This window comes from Leuresthes tenuis, unplaced genomic scaffold (assembly GCF_036924035.1).
Source record: "Leuresthes tenuis unplaced genomic scaffold, fLeuTen1.0.hap1 SCAF_9, whole genome shotgun sequence".
Classification (NCBI taxonomy): Eukaryota; Metazoa; Chordata; class Actinopteri; order Atheriniformes; family Atherinopsidae; genus Leuresthes; species Leuresthes tenuis.
In genome coordinates, this window is record NW_027325363.1 from 22,073,562 (window position 1) to 22,090,410 (window position 16,849).

Here is a 16,849-nt window from a genome sequence, read left to right on the forward strand (position 1 = left end):
ACGTAGAAACCAAGAGGGTTTCTTTTCCCTCTCGAGATAACCATCAACTACATCCCCCCACTACACTTTGCAGTGGCTTATTCCACATGGTCCACAGAAAGATGAAGCCCAGGTGCATTGCCTCAGGAATTGAGCTTGGCCTGCACATTTCAGCACAGAAAAGAAAGTCGATCTTCAATTTGCGATGGAAGCAGCTAAATGTGAGCCTCTTACCTTTGAAGAGTACCTCGGTGTAATTCTGCTTTATATGTGTCTGGAGAGGAACGAAGCCCAGTTTTTTGAGACTGTATGCAAATTACATTTTGATATAAGATGTAACATCTGGCCTGGCTACGGCTTGAATACACAACAGTGGCTGGTTCAAACACTACCCAAGTGTCTGAACCGAACAAATCCCGACTAATGTTATTGTTGCACATCCAGAGAACAGTTTGTCCCATCTTTCAGTCCTCTAGATTCGGAACCTCTGAATAGTGAGAGTTTCTTCAGCTGCGGTTGCAGAGTATCATGACAGCACATTGGGTGGAGTGACTGCTAGCTCAACTAAATTTAACATTTCTCTCAAAAAATTGCGATGGACCCTGACGTGATGTAATGGGAACTGTGTTTTGTGGGTGTTAACAGTTTTCTCTCTGCACTGTGTCTGGGCAGAGAGCGATGCTTGCCATGAGTATAACAGCCTCATTGTGCTGCGCTGCAGCGGGTGGATCTGTCTGACCTCCGCTAGGCACACTTTGCAGAGCAGTTTTCATTACGACTGCGGGACTTAGCCCTGCTTAGGCTCGCCGCATCGTGACTCTACCCATCGCTGGAATTTTTTTTACATTTTTTTTTTCTTTAGGCTTTGTGTCTTTTGGAGACAGAAAATATATCTTGGGAATCCTCCCCACTTGCCTGGTGAAATTGTCTTGGATCCCTTTCCACCAATCAAAAATATGAATGCTCCTTTGCCAGGGCTGAGTGACCTGTTTTAGGGCAGCTCTCAAGCCGTGCATATTAACACTCTGAGCCTAAGGGCAAGAGGACACATGTTGGTAAACGCTCATCTGTGGAAGACAGAAAAAGAGGACAAGAGGGAAGAAAAGGTAGGGGGAAGCTTTATGCAGACCCTGCAGGGCTGATGATTTGGAAACTAAAGCCATTCTCTCCTCTCCCCCCACAGAACAAACAAACACAATCATAGACGAGGAGTAGCCCTGTCCAGAAAATAGACCCCTGGCTTCTCTCATGAGAGCTGGAGCTCAGGCGAGTTTCCAGAATGCAAAAAAGGGAGAGAAAAGAGAACGGCTGAGCCAAACCCCTGGAAGTATTAGTGATTGTAGGTCATGTGATTTCGTCCTCTAACCCCATTCACTACTTTTATGTATTACCCCCAATCCGCTTCCAAAAAATGGATGACCCAATCATCAGCATCTAATACACATCTGCATGCACCATGTGTGCATTTGGTTCTGTTTATTGAACCTCTGATTAACATTCTTCGGCGTCATTAAGCCCCACGTGTACACTTAGTGAAGGGCAGGGATACATTTCCCCACCCTACAGCCATACCATAACAAAACACTCCCGCCACGTCATGTGCAGAAACACTGCTCAGACACCCACACTGGTACAACCGCAGGTACAAGCTGAACATCTGTCTAGCTGCCCAGCTGCTTACAGTAACAAGGGTAGTTGCCTGTGCATTATTTTGTCCTCATTGTTGGTCACTTATCCAGATTTTTGTAAGTGATGGCCGCCCACACCCCAATGTGCTTTCAATTTGGGGGTGCAATTTGAGAATTTGTTCAAATTAGTCTGTCAGGGAGGGCCCACGGACTGTTTGCTTTATCGCACCCATGTAGGTCGGTTTGATACCACATGTGCTGGAAGCCGAGCAGAGCAACAAACCTCAGACAGCCAGAGAGATGCAAAAGCAGTGAAAGAGATGGGAGAAGACAGATGGGAGTTTAACAAGACAGAAAACTGAGAGCTGATCTATAGATCTGAAGAAACATAATCGTAGAGGCTGAAAAAAGGAAGACATCCTTTACAGATACATTACACAGTAGTTATTTTAGGACACAAGCGGGAGGTTGTGAACGTGAGAAACAGCTATAAGATGAAGTTGGAAAAAAAAAGGACGTTTTTTGTGTGTGGAAATGGTTTGAGATGGATATGATTGAGTGCAGTTGGAGAATAGCAATAGTTCTGTTTCCCAGCTGTCGCCATTGCTTGTGTGCCTGGACGGATTTACAGTGAGGGAGTCAAGACGGAGAGGGAGAGGGAGAGTGATAAGTCTGGGCTTCTGCGCTGCTGCTGCTTGCTTCAGAGTGGGGGGACATTCTCGAGCCCTCAATAGTTTATACAGACCATAAACATCTGGGCTCGCAGGCTGAGTAGGGGAAAAAGGAGGTCTGGAGAGCTCACTCTCCCTCTCTCCCATTTCTCCCCTCACAACATTTTTATTGAGCTCCCTTTGCATTAGTTCTTTCTATTGGCAGATTATCACTGGTGCAGAGGGGCTCAACGGCCTGGCCCTGTGCCCTTTACTGTTAGCTGTCTGCTGTTAGCCACCATTAGGAAGCAGTCTGCGGCTGCTCACTTGACTGCTGGGGTTCAGACACTTAGCACGACAAGAATTTATGTGCATATCGCATTAGCATAAGTGGACAATGAACACCGGTCATAAGCCGATGCTTTTTATTTGAGCACAGCGATGAACCCAATTTTAATCGAGGCTAAATTCCTAGAGGTAGTATTTCTTCTTGGAAGCTAACATTTAGAGTGAAAATTGTTTCTCCCAACAATACCTGTGTGTGACTAATACAGATGGGTAACAAATAAGGGGTCAAATCAGAATATTTGACCAAGACTGGGGAAAGAAATTGGCCTTGGAATTTGGTCCAGATGATACATCTGTTGGGGGCTCTGGCTCTGTTTTAAAATTACAAAACATTTGTCTTGCTCTTCTCAGATAAGATGATCACCTTACCAGAACCCTTGAGCAGAAGAAGGAAATTAAAGAGTACAAATAGACCAAAAGCCCAGTGGATGTACAGACAATGCATATATGATTTAGATATTAGTAAAACATTGAGCCTATACAATTAGTTGTCTGCTAAATATTTACTAAAATTACACTGCCTTTACTGTTTATACAGAGCAATAAAACACTTAACAAGCCTATATCATGAAAAGTGTAAAAAAGAAAATAAATCAAATAGAATGATAACAAATTTAAAAAGTTTTGAAAAAATATATATACAAACATAGATACAACATGATCAAGGTTTTGACTCGGACATTCATCTATTTATTACTTATTTATTGCTGCAAAAACAAACTAATATTTCATTCACCTTTCTTTGCTGATACAATATACAAGGAGGGTTATTTTGATGTTCTTGGGGGGGGGGGGGGGGGGGGGGGTGCTGGCTCCACTGGGGTTTGGCTCGCTTTCCGTTATCACCTGCAGCACTTGTGTTGGTATCCTCATTGGTGGCATCTCTGTTCTGATGGTGTCCCCCATGCTTCAACCATAAGGGGTCACTGGATGGATTTGTGAATATAATTTGGAGACAATTGTATGCTTGTATGCTATGTATGCCTTTTACAGTTCTCAGCCAAACTCAACATCTGTGGGATGTTTTGATTTCACCACCATCTTCAAGAGAACAAATGAGAGGATATATTGTAGTCAAATCCTCCTTCCATTAGATATCCAGACACTTGTGAACTGCAGCAGTTGTTCTGGGAGCATATGGTTTGTCACCTGTCTGTACATTTTGTCAGATAAAGGGTAGTATTGTGGTCATGGCAACATGAACTATGGTTTGGGTATTGTTAAAGTGCAAATATACTCTAACAGAAGTATTTCAAGTCTCTGAAACTCCTCTCTGGGGGTTTTTCCAACATCGAAAGTGGCAGTGCTGCAAATTTCTTTAACTTTCCGAAATGGACAATCTGAAAGTAACTCCGACTTCATTCAGCCATTATCCAGATGTGTGAAGGTGAGAAAAGAAGCAGAGTTCAACAATTTGTTATAACTGTTGCTGGCACTTTTAACAACTATAAATGCCTTCCAAGAGGGTCTGCTCTAAAACTGTGCCCCATAATGCAATAAACACTTTTGCTCTCCAACACATGACTACACATCATACACAACACTATATTTCCATGAACACCACGCTCTTTGAGGGCAAGGTTAATGAGGCCTGTGTTTGCTGTTGGTAAGAGATGGAATGTACTCTCTGTGTCAAGTTCACTCTCGATGTCCATCTATCCATCTGCCAAAGGCCTCTATACTAAAAGGTTTTGTTTAACTACATTAACATCAGCGCACATCTGTGTAGTTTAGGCCATGAAACGAGCAACCAGTTCTGTCGTTGCTCAGCATTATAACTTGCTTGGGAGGACGCAGTGCGGTGGGTGGGAGACATGTGTGGTGTCAATTTGAATTTCATATGTATGCCCAGTCACAGATCAGCACTTAATTTTCCCCCTTTTTTTTCCAACTCCACCTCAACATTGAGTGTACGACTGGCCAGTAATGCATCACTTGGTAATCTGTGTACAGGTATATGAAAAAAAGCAGAATGATCACAAAAGCAGGATTCAGTAATTATATTAAAACTTATTAGCCTTTGTTCCTTTGTTAAGGATTCATATTAGTTTTGCCATATATATTTCTATTCATTGGCTGGCCAGTCTTGTGCCAAATGCTGACAATATGGTACAGTCCTATTACGTCAGTGAGTAGTGGAACATGTATTTTGAAGCCTCAAGTTTGTCATTTGGCCATGAATATCTTGTGTTTTTGGAGGCAGAAGTGAAGTGCAACCAATAGATATTACTTCAAATCAAATTGATCATCTGCATGCCTGTTGTGTCAATTGTCACTCAAAGCAGCCACATCCTTAGTTATAAATAAACTTAGGCCTTTACAGAATTGGAGTTGGATTGAAATTCAGCACCTTTACGGCTGTCTTGAATGTGGAAATTAACCTTAGTGACCAAAACCAATTTTGTAGCAGGTTGTAAACATTTTTATTCCTGCTGTAAAGTTGGGCAGCCTTTTTGGAGCCAGCCTTGAGTGACCATTTGAGGAGCCGTAGTTTTTGGCACAATACACTTGGCTTCATTTTTGGTGTTGCAGCTTTTTCATACTTGCCTTAAACAAGGGCTGGAGACCTGGTCAGAATTTGGATCACTGGCCTTGTTGAATAAGTTCAGATCCTTTCCAAATATTATATATCAGTCTCAGTTTTGCAAGAAGCTCTTCTTAAACCTGTAAGGGGATACAGTTACTTTTTCAATAATATGTGATACAGTTTGTGAGAAAACTTTCAAACTGATATTTGGAGACAGTAATGGCAAACTCTCACCACAACAGTGTAAAGCTGATCTAAAGAGAGTGGGAGAGTGCCATGGACTTTTGTTCCTTTGCATTAAAAAGCTGGCCAAAGCCCATGTGACCCCTTTTTAGGTGGCAAGACATTCAAAACTGGGAGAACCATCAGTTTGTTGACAAAGCTCAGACCACATGTTGCAAGCAACTGTATCATATAGCTTCACAGAACAAACAGCAGGAAGCTGCTGGAGGTCCAACACAATGTTGAACAAATATCTATCAATATTATGGGCATGTGAAATTGGGGGACAAGGCTCTTAAAATACCCATCAGTCATAGGAAGGAGAGAAAAGAAAACTGTTTGTGGATGTTATGTAATCTAACAGACTCTAAGCAGATGTGACTAGTGAGGCAAAGGGAGAGTGAGGGTCTTAAAGGCTGAACACTGGCCAGTCCTCCCACTGTGCTGTCAGATTACCGGGACATGTTTGTTTTCTGAGAGAGGAAGAGGCCGTCCAAATAAATAGGCAGCACTGCCAAGACTTGCCTCCATCGAGCAGTCAGCTGTGGTCTCTCCCTCTGTCTCATTCACTCTCACTCTCTGCTGTGCAGCAGTCCTGAATTTCTCTGTGGGATGGTTTGAGGTTTTCTCTGCAATGCTGCCTGTTTGCCTGTCTGGGTCAGCCCACATATGGGGCACACAGTAGGAAAAGGGTTAACAGCCCCTTCCTCCTCCCTTCACTCCTCGTCTGTTCATCTTTCTCTTACGCTTTCTCCCTCATTCCAAAGACAGTGCTTTGGTGGCTCATTTTGCTTACACTCCGCGTGTGGAATTATTTTTGTACGGGGAGCTGCGTTTGATTGCTGTGCAGGGACCCTTCCTCATACAATGGCTCCCCTGTTCTAAGGCCCCCAGCTTTCTAAACTAGACCCAGAGCCTTGGGGGTGCCATGGAGTAGGTAAAACTAGAAGGAGTGGGGTGTTGGGAGGTTAGAATACATTTGTGGAGCACCCCACTCTTCCACCTCCCCCAGCCTCCCCCTTAAAAAAAAACAGAACCATAGTCTGCCACCATGGGCCCCACTACCAGCGACACTGGATGTTGTGTAAAAAAAAAAAAAAGCTAAAAAAAAGTCCTGTATCGAATCTAAAAAAACATCCCAGACCTACAGGATTTTTCTTTCACGATGTATTTAAGAGTTTGTTTCAAATTGCTCCATTCAGAAAAGGTGTCCTCCCTGCTCAGCAGTCCGAGCGCTAAATCTTCGCTACACTCTCCATGTAGTCACTGCTCTTGTGTTTTCTCTGTGCATTTTTGGGTCTGTTTTTCCACTCGCTGATTTATGCCTGGGGGCAGCTAAAATTAAGAGAGCATTTTGGTGCCGCCCAGGGTGCCTGTGTAAGTGGAGGAATGCAGCGCAGAGTTCTGCACCATAAGGTGAAATGAATAGGCAGCCATATGAGGACTCTTGCCTCCCAGGAGTGGCACTTGGAGTAAAAATGCTGAGAGGCTCCAGAATTTCCCCAACATTTAGAGGGTCGAGTGTGTTCTGTAGTTCTGTAGTTTTTCTTTTCTATTATTGTCAAATACAAAACAGCATCATGATGAAAAGAGGTTACATGGTGCAGTTTGACAGAAATGGAGCTGAGCTTTGTGCTGCCACCTGCTGGCTGCTGTAAAACCCTCTGAGCTTTTTGTGCCCTTGGTTTACTCTGAATCAGCTTCCTTTAAACAAATATATAGGGATTAAAACCCAAATTCTTTAAGATCACATATTTTAAACCAAATGCTTACAGTCAAGCTGATGATGATGAAATTTTCCTTCCTCGTGTTTTTGTTGCACTCATTCAATTCATTAGTCTTTATCCATTGATTGACACGAAGGATTTCGCTGTGCGCTCTTTTGTCTCATTGCAGGTAGCTCATCATTATCCTACAACACACCATCTCACACGGACCCATCTCCACGCCTGGCTGCCAAAGAGGGTAGGAACACTTTGTTTTGTCTAAGTGTACATTTGGGTCGACGTACATGTTGCTTACTAGTGGGATTAGAGAAATTAGAACATCTTTTATGAAAAAAAAAAAAAAAACCATTAGATGGCGGTTCTGATAACAATACCAATGGATTTCAGAATTGCAAATAAAAAACAAACAAGCACAAAGCGCCCACACACTTAAGAATACAGATCACTCACAAAATCAAAGCATATGCAGTCACTGATTGCACCGGACAAAGCTCTGGGCAGGTGCAGCTTTTGTGTCGATGAAATGATATGCTGCAGCAGCAGACTGTGCTATTCAGGACTGCTACCTGAACGCTGTGACAACACAGAGCAGCTCAGAGTAACAGAATAGAGGCACAAGAACAGCTAGACAAAACCAGAGAGCTGCTGATTTTTTTGTTTTTGTTTTTCCATAGTGGCAGGGACATGAACAGACTTCAAATGTGGTGATTACAGGAAAGAAGAGAAGTGAATGAGGCTGTTCATTGAGGACAGGCATTACAGACAGGTGCTGAGGCAACAATGTGTACGGTAAACATGGCAGGCGAGGCTGGCTGACTGCCTCAGACCAGAGTGGAGTGGAAGGGAGTGCACGTGCATGGTTTTAACAGAGTAAGACAAACAGCGAGGGGGAGGAAGGGAAGCTATATTCAAAATGCAAGCTAGAAAATCTGGTGTTGTCCACACTTGTCATGTTGGATTTTTGCACGTTTTACACCTTAGAATTCCATTCTCCGTGTGTGAGCTTTTGTCGGTAGATTAGGCTACTGTCGCTGTCTGCAAAAGCAAAATATTAATCGTAATGTGTGATTTTATGTGTCAAATTTTTTTTCAGACCAAAACACAATATGTGTATTAATTGAGTTTGTTTCACCTAACTCAAATGCACTTTTTAAAAGTATAAGTCAGTTTTCATTTCTGGGTATGAAATCAAATGAAACAGGCTGTAGAAAAAGGGTTTCCAAGAACAATGCTAACAACAGCGCAGGATGACTGTCCCTTTCCTCTTGATACCTTTTTCACTTTAAAAACATTTTTTTGTGCTGACACGACTTGAATAGTCAAAGACTGCATATCTGTGAAAAAAAAAAGGAAAAGCATCCTTTACATTGGCTATATGGTGTCACCACCAGAGGACAGAGAAAAGACTGCAATAACAGTGATAGCCTTGCTCACAGGATGAGGGGCCCTATCAAGACAGCAGCAGGGGAAATACTAAGTCTGATAAGTGTCAGAGAATGCCTTCTGTCTCCCTCTCTATCTTCTCCAGAGGTGAGAGTTACCAGGCTAGGGACGTGTTCTCGCCCAGTCTCAAACTAATAGACCTATGGGCAGGCCAGATAAGATTCTGCTCGGTCACCCCCGACCCTGATCTTCCTGGTTCTCAGCACCAGGTATTTGGACTGGCAGGAATAGAGGGTCCCTCCCTTCAAGAGCATTTCCCTTTCACAAGAGGTGATTTCTATAATGGGCTCCTGCAACACCGACTCTGCCTCACTGTGTGCTCGGAGCACAACCTCTGCAAAGCCGCTGGCTGGGAAAGACCTTGTATCCCCAGCATGCAAATATGAGGAAATTTAGGACATACATCCGTGTTATCAGATTGATGCCCATCCAATTTAAAACTAATCACCCTGAAATTACCCAACTTCTCAATCACGTTAAACACTACAACATGTTGCTTTCATGCTTCGTAACATGTAGTACAGGGGAAAGTACAACAAGATGAAGTATAAGAACTTTAGAGTTGAAGTCGGGAGTTTGTGACTCAACAACAAAAGGTGTCTTGCTTCAGGAGAAGCCTTTATCAGTGAATCCACAGATCAGCACTGCCAGATGTTCAAGTTCATATTGCCTTTTGAGAACAGTCAAATACCATACAGGCTCTTTGGGGTAGAGTAAGCACAAGCATACGGCAGGAGACAACCCTTAATCTGCTCCAGACTCTGTGGTGTAAAATGCAATGTTATGAATAAAAGAGAGCATATAAAACACGGAATGCAGCCGCTATGAAAGGGTGTGTGTGTGTAGATGTGTGTGTGTGTGTGGCTCTCTCTGTGTGTATCTAAGTTCTCTGTCTACTTTTTTCCCTGTAGATAGAAGTGTATGTGGATGTGTGTGGGTGGGTTTCTGGATGCCTTGGTGCAGCATGTGTTACAGTATGCATTTACACCGATAACACACTGAGTGTGTATTGTGTTATTCGGGAGTTTTAGACAGTTGTATGTTGGGAGGCGTTTTTTCATACAGTATAGACTGTGGGTGCTACCGTTTAACATGGACGGCTACTGTTACAGCTTCTTTTGTGCACCTTTTTGCCATTTATTTTCTCTTTCCTGTGAATTAAAATTCACAAGGACACCAAGACACGCTTTTCATCCGTAAATGGGTTAAAGATGATGGTTCACGTTATCTGTATGACTGAGAAGTGAAAGGAAAAGCACTTAAGTGCCTATGCTCTCATACTAAAATAACTTCACAGAGCTCCAAATGCTCTTTGGAGAAATAATAGAAGTGTTGTTCTAAACATGTTCCTCAGATGGCTGTCTGTTTTGTTGCAACCGCTGCCTCTCTGCTTTAACTACTCTTCATTGCCGTCTTTCTCCTCCTCTTATGGCTCTGTCCCCTTTACAGATGGCTTTTGAAGCACCTGTATTATGGGTATTGAAAAACGTTACCCTGTCTAGGTCTCGCTCCTTGGCCTAGATTCTGGGTTAAAAACAGTCCACAGCTCGACTCTGTCCTTCTCCCTTTCTCTGTCTCACCCTCTCTTCTTTCTCTCCCACTCCATCTTCCTGTGCCTTTCTCCTACTCTCTGTGTCTCTCTCCTCCTCTCTGTCTCGCGCTCAGGTCTTGTTTTGACTAACTGGTCCTGCAGTTGAAGTCTCCCAGGAGCGTGCACCACACCCCAGACCAGAGTGGAAACTGGCTCAAGTCACAGTCAGAGCGAGGCCTGGAAAAATGGAGGCGGGAGGGGGGGGTGCAGGGTGGGGATGAGGCGGCTCTCTCTGTGAAATTATTCGTCTGTGTTTGCGTGGTCGCCTTTCGAAGTGTACCCCCAACCACTTTGGTTTTGTGCGCCGTGCTCCTCCCTTTTTTCAATACTTTCGCTTCCACTTTTTTTTTTATTTAATTTGACAAAAAAGCCAGAAAATTAAGAGGGGGAAGTAAATATGTGGGAAATACTTTAATTAAGCATGCATGTTGAGATTATTGGCTTCATGTCTTAATTCTTGTGTTTCGAAGGTTCCTTCTCACTATGGGGTATTTTACAGGCCTGGAATAACCGGGCATCTCCTCCTGCCCATACCAGACAGTAGCTGGGTTTGCTGCAGTTGTTTTCTTTTCAAATTCCAAAGTTGTGTTCTGTCTGACTCAGAGTTTTCTTTTGTCATCACTCTTCTCCTTTTGCTTTTGCTCTTCTTTCTCTTTCATGTCTTTTCCTTCACTCATTCTGTTTATATCTTCATCTGTCTGTAATTCCTTCACCTTCCCGCTCATCCCTCCATCCTCTGCCTCTCCCCCACCGTCTCCTAACCCCTTTCTGCAAGTACGAAGGTAGCCCCTAGTGTTTTTTTCGGGGTGGTGGGGAGCGGTTGGTGGGGGTGAGGTTTGGGAGGGGGGCTGGCAGTGAGTAGAGGGGAAAAAAGGGCCAGTAAAACAAAGAGAGGTTGTCTGCAGGCGAAGCAGGCAGGAAACGCAAGTCTCCCAGGACTCTCCCCCAGTCACTGCTCCTTGGCTATCCTGTTGGCCCACACCAGATTGAACCTGACAGCCCCTCTGAGCCACGGCAGCCCGCTTGTATTTTGTCCCTCCTATCCCTCTTTTTGTGTTTCTCTCTATTACGCTCCTGTTTCTTCTTTTTGTTTGATCCTGTTCTTTTTTCCCCTTTTCATTGCAAGCTCACACCCTTCTTCACATTTTTGCTTTATAAATGTGCCGTCCGTTGTACCGACTTCCACTATTTCCCCATTCACTGAATTCCTCTATGGAGTCACAGGCGACAAGAACGATCTCTTTTAGCAGCAGATATTGTAGGAATGACTCCTCTGCTGGAGCAGGGGGGCTAAAAGCTGAAGAGTTTAGAAATTAGTAAAGAGACTGGAAATCTCTAAGCATCAGACGACATTTTGCTTTTAAGGATCGGGAAGATCAAACACCAAAGAACTAAATATCCTTTGAAAGTATGACGGATGTTACATATTTGAAGTTGATACTTATTTTAGGGAGCATTTTAGGGATTTTAGCCACAGGAGGGCAGTATTGTACAGTGTTTGGAAATGTCTGGACAAGGAGGTCACATGGGTCAAAATGGCACCCAAAGACCAAATGTGCTGTTGAAGTGAGGACAATCACAGTGTGCTTTCAGACCCATTGAAAATGCTTGGTGCTCTTTGAATAAGTAATAGTGCGAGCGTGCCTTGTATAAATTTACTTTTATATTAATAAACATAATTTTTTGGCCTAAAAAATTTAGATAAATACAAGTTTTAATTTTTTCCCCTATTGGAAACTTGATAGTAAAATGATTTGATGAGATTACTTACGTATTTGTATCTGACAAACAAACAGATACACAAAAATAGCAGATAATTATAAACATTATTTATAATCATTTTCAGGTTGATGATGAAAAAAAATCTATATATTGTATCTATATATTTAATACAGACCCAATGCTATTCATTAGCCAAAACCAAGATTCATGTTCATATGGTTTATGCAGTGTTCAGTTAGCCAGTGGGTGCATTAAAAAACATCCTGGGGCTAAGAGGGACTCCTAACTGGCTGACTTTGTTAGAGGTAGAGCTAGAAGACTCCTAAGTTATAGATTTCCAGGCAAAATTGATGTTGAATATAGAGTTATTGTTTTGATATTTGCATCCAGCTTTGGTTCCAATTTGCAAAAAGCTTGGATGCTGTGTAAAATGAGAATAAAAAAACAGGATGCAATGATTTGCAAATCTGTTAAAACAATATATAATTTACAACAGAACATAGAAAACGTATCAAATGCTGAAAGTGAGACATTTTACAATTTCATGAAAAATACTTGAGCTCATTTTGAATTTGATTGCATCAAGACGTTTAAAGAAAGTTGGGACGAGGCCGTGTTTACCACTATGTAGCATCCCCTCTCCTTTTAACAACAGTCTGTAAACACAAGGGAACTGAGATCCCCTGGTGGACCTTTGGGAGAGGAATGTTATCACATACCTGTCTGATATATGATTCTAGTAGTTCAACGGTCCTGGGTCTTCTTTGTTGTATTTGTCTGTGTAACCAGACTCTTCTAGTACTCCAGGACACGCCGTCCATGATTTCCTGAAAGAATTTCACATTTGGAGATGTCTGACAACAGAACAGTTTTCCACTTTGCAACTCATTTTAAATAAGCTTTGGCCCAGAGAAGATGGTGGTGTTTCTGGCTCATGTTCACATTTGGCTTTTTCAGACAATGACACCTGGAAATATTCCTGTGCTAATGCAGTCGCTTTTCAAAAGAGAATCATGCCTGTTTTTAATGTCTGAGGGCCCGAAGATAATATGCATCCAGTAATATTTTTTTGGCTGTGTCCCTTGTATTATATGGTGATATATTCAAAGTCTTTGCAATTTTACGTTCAGGAACACTTTTCTGAAATTGCTCCACGATTTGTAAACCCAGTTTTTTGCTGATTGCTGTACCTCTGTCATTCTTTACTTCTGAATAACTCTGTCTCTCCAAGGTGCTCTTTTTAAACCCCATCACGTTTCTAACCTGTTGCAATTGACTTAATTAGTTGCAACATGTTCCTCCGGCTGTTTCTTTTTTTAATACCACTTACTTTTCCAGCCTTTTGTTGGCCAGTCACCTGTTTACAAATGACTGTAGACAATGTGAACATGTTAACCATAAAACATGATGTAATGTGTAGCAAAGAGGCCAGCATCACCACACAGCATTAGATAAGTCTTTAAAAAGAAACCCTCAGCACAGACAGTTGTTCCCATTGTGATATATGATCCTTTATGTGTACAGCCCATGATATATTAAACCAAACAGTTGACAATTAGCCTGCTTCTTAACAACTCAGCCTGCACTTCTGAGAAACTGAATTGCCTCGTGACCTTCTAACAGCTTGCTGATCCCATCAACAACTCCTGTCATCACCATTACACTGTCTCTATCTATCTGTAATCTGGGAGAAGCACAGCTGACAAAAAGATTTACAGGTCATGATAACACTCTGAATAGCATATTGGGCACAACACAGTGTAAAGCATACCTGGGTACAAAACAAATCCCTGTGTTCTGGCAACCGTTTGAACTGTTTAAGCCCCTAAAAATACAAACCATTAAGGGAGATGACCAGGTGCACTGTGAGTGTAGCAGGTTATTTTTGAGACATTGCCAGGGAAGCGCTACAGTCTCTGCTGTGTGCTCTTGTATCAGAGTGATTGATTGTTAGTGTAATCTGTCCAGCTTCACACCACAAACACACAGCAGGTAGGACTGGGTAACAGCAAACTGGGCCAGGTTGGCTGTTTCTCAGGTTTTATGAAAGCCGCTTGGATGGGGAGGTGGGAGAGTGGATATTATCTGCATGTACCGTCTCTGTGCTTGTTCGTTATTTTGCATCAGTCCTTTTATTTGTGGTCAGGGTGTTGCAAGCTTCTCAACCAACTGCACTTTTCCTCAGAGATTGAGCCATATCCATTTGAACCACTGCAGCAAGCCAAACAAATCCACATGACCATGCCCAGATATGCTGTTTAGAACATTTTTTACCATTTTTTCAATAGATTTATTTCTGCTATTTGACATTCGCCTTGACGTTGGCCATCTGTAACAGCTGCACGCTTGGTATTGGCACACATACAATGAAAAAAGACACTGTAAACATGTTACGATGGTTAAACCCACAAAAATATTCATGAGCACGCTGGGTGTCTGTTCATGTGGCTGCAGAAGGAATGGCTATACTATGAGCTGATAGATCAGTTCATTTTTTATCATCTTGTGGTTGGAATAGGTTTTGACTTTAAAGGGTTTAAATGAGTTTTTATCCTTTTTCGTTTGTAGTAGTGCTTAGAGAATCCTTTTATTTCTTGTGATATTGATTTAGAAGGAATGTTGTGACCATTAGTGTTTGGTCAGCTCTCTTGTTGCATATTGAACGTTTTGGCATCTTGTAATTAATGTTCTCCTGTGATTTCATTTGCATTTCTTCGGCTGTATAACTTTATCTTGAGTTGTTTTTGAGCACTATTTTGTACATTTTTTTTCGACTTAATATTCTTAAACAAGCTTTTTACGTTCACTGGGGGGGTTATTGGCATTTTTGTTAGGATAATTTGACTAAATATGTCACCTTTTGTTACGCCTTCTACCACCAACTCCCATCCATATACTTATTTCTTATCTTCTTTAAAAAGGCACTGTAATAAACGTATATATGTTGACAAACTCTGTGTTTCTATTCTTTTTGTCAGACCCTTCATATGATGCTGTACGGCGGACAGGGTGGTCCAACAACATGCACAGTGGCAAAGGTGAGGACTCAAAAATGGTCAAAGATCCCATTTGCATTTAGCCTATATTGTTGATTATGAATGGCTGTAACACTATGAGAAAGAACATTAGGTTTGACTTTTCTCATGGCATAGCAATCTTTATCATTTGCTGTGCAGTTCAAACACCCAAATGATTGCCAAATAGTATAATCCGACCTACAGTAAGTGTGTAGTGCAGGAGGGGCAGACTGTAGACGTGTGGGATAGACTACTAAAGATTGCACAGGCAAAAGAAGTCAGACCAGCCACTGCCTCATTTATTTTGGACCTCTGCTGGCATGCCTTAAGGATGTGTAGTTTGCTTTCCTGTGGCCACCCCTCTGATGAATATTTTTTTTCTATGTGTCTGCAGGCTCACCAGTAGTTACTCAAAATGTGACCAAGTCCACTGAGCAGCCCAGAGCTCAGCCAGGTAACTACTTACTTGGCATCTTTCATGGGTTATATGTGGCATAAGACTCAAAACTTATTTCTTAGTATCAGTTTCCTTTCCTATATTTTTACAGTCAAAACAGTCAAGCATAATTACACTGTGTGTCTCTATGATGGTCACGTTTAGAATGCTTTCCAAAAAATTCTTAAGACACGGTAATATATTTTCACGGCTTTATGAAACTTCAGAACTGTTCATAGCTTGCCACAGCAATGTTAATTTACAGACCAAGGTACTGCAGCTCCTTTGGCATGACGTGTCATGAATGCTGTACAACAAAAGTGATCACACGGCTGTATTTAGTGTCAAAAGCAAAATACATGTTCTCAAGGAGAGAACTTGGAGAGACTTACTGCGTTAGAAATACAGTTCCCACTTTATGTAATAGGATAAGATGATAGATAACATTAAGATTAGCTAATTTATGTGTCAGTGTTCACATCTGGACCCACTTTTCTTACCTTGGTTTTCTCGTGTGGAGTCTACATTTCTAAGATCAAATTTCTTAAATATTTGTTATATTTTCAGTATGATGAATACTCTACTCAACTTGCAGTTGCTGAAGACACCATTTTGATCAATTTGAAATTGATTTGTTTTATGCTCGATATAAAACTCTAGTTTGTTGGCCGATGGGAAACATCCCAACAAAGAAAATGTGCAATGTTTTTAGTCTTTGCAGTTTCTTAAGAAGATAAAAGTCAGAGCTTTTTTCTCGCCAAGTTAGCCTCGAACAGTCTCTGAGAAATTTGTGCAACAGTATTGTCCTCAGTGCTGAGGAAGATTGAATGTCATTGAATATCTATGGTGGAAATATGAAATATTGAGAGAATAAAAGATATCTATTAAATGGTAAATATAAACTGCTAGTTTTGTAATCTTACCAAAGATCAAATACACTGCTGTTCAACTCAGGAATAAAGTATCTGCTTTAAGGAGCTACAGTCTTGACATGTGACTGATATAGCTGTGGTTCACGCTGTTGTGTACTTTGAATGTAGAATTCATAAAGCCTGTTTTGCAAATGACTACATATTGCTTCACGCTGCAGTTTTTTTCCTAATTTCATTTCTTGATTCTTTTTTTAAATTGTTATCTGATCTCCCACCCACACGTCTACCACATATGTAATTGTTTTTTCCTAATCTAAAGTAATTGAAGCAGTTTTTTTTTTTCAGTGATTTTAAGTGATTAGTTAGTCTTATTTACATAATGTGAAACATATCATAAGAGCCTCCTGAATATTTGACATTAAATTGTAACATGCTCTTACAGTCATTCATATTTCATAGCATGAGAAACTTATTGTTGTATATTTTCACAGCAGTATACCAACTAACAAAGTTTTCGTTCTGTCCACAGATCCTTACCAGATTCTGGGCCCCACTAGTAGTCGCCTAGCCAACCCAGGTCAGATTTTCTTTATGTTACAGCAGTGTGACGTGATGTATCTGTTTGTGCTCTTAGTTAGTGGAGAACTCATCTGTGCCTGACAAAGATTTCTTTTATTTGTGTGCGCC

The 16,849-nt window shown here is 41.6% G+C and overlaps 1 protein-coding gene across 6 annotated transcripts in view; it reads left to right on the forward strand.

Moving 5' to 3' along the window:
• fli1 (Fli-1 proto-oncogene, ETS transcription factor) overlaps positions 1–16,849 on the forward strand; it is a 34,775-nt gene that overhangs the window by 14,651 nt on the left and 3,275 nt on the right. For 5 of the 6 annotated variants that reach the window (XM_072392838.1, XM_072392837.1, XM_072392840.1 and 2 more), the window contains 4 exons: positions 7,251–7,319; positions 14,816–14,875; positions 15,249–15,308; positions 16,692–16,739. In XM_072392838.1, coding sequence (XP_072248939.1) covers positions 7,251–7,319; positions 14,816–14,875; positions 15,249–15,308; positions 16,692–16,739 — 237 coding nt within the window. The remainder of the gene's footprint in view (positions 1–7,250; positions 7,320–14,815; positions 14,876–15,248; positions 15,309–16,691; positions 16,740–16,849) is intronic. The other variant, XM_072392841.1, reaches the window with a different exon arrangement.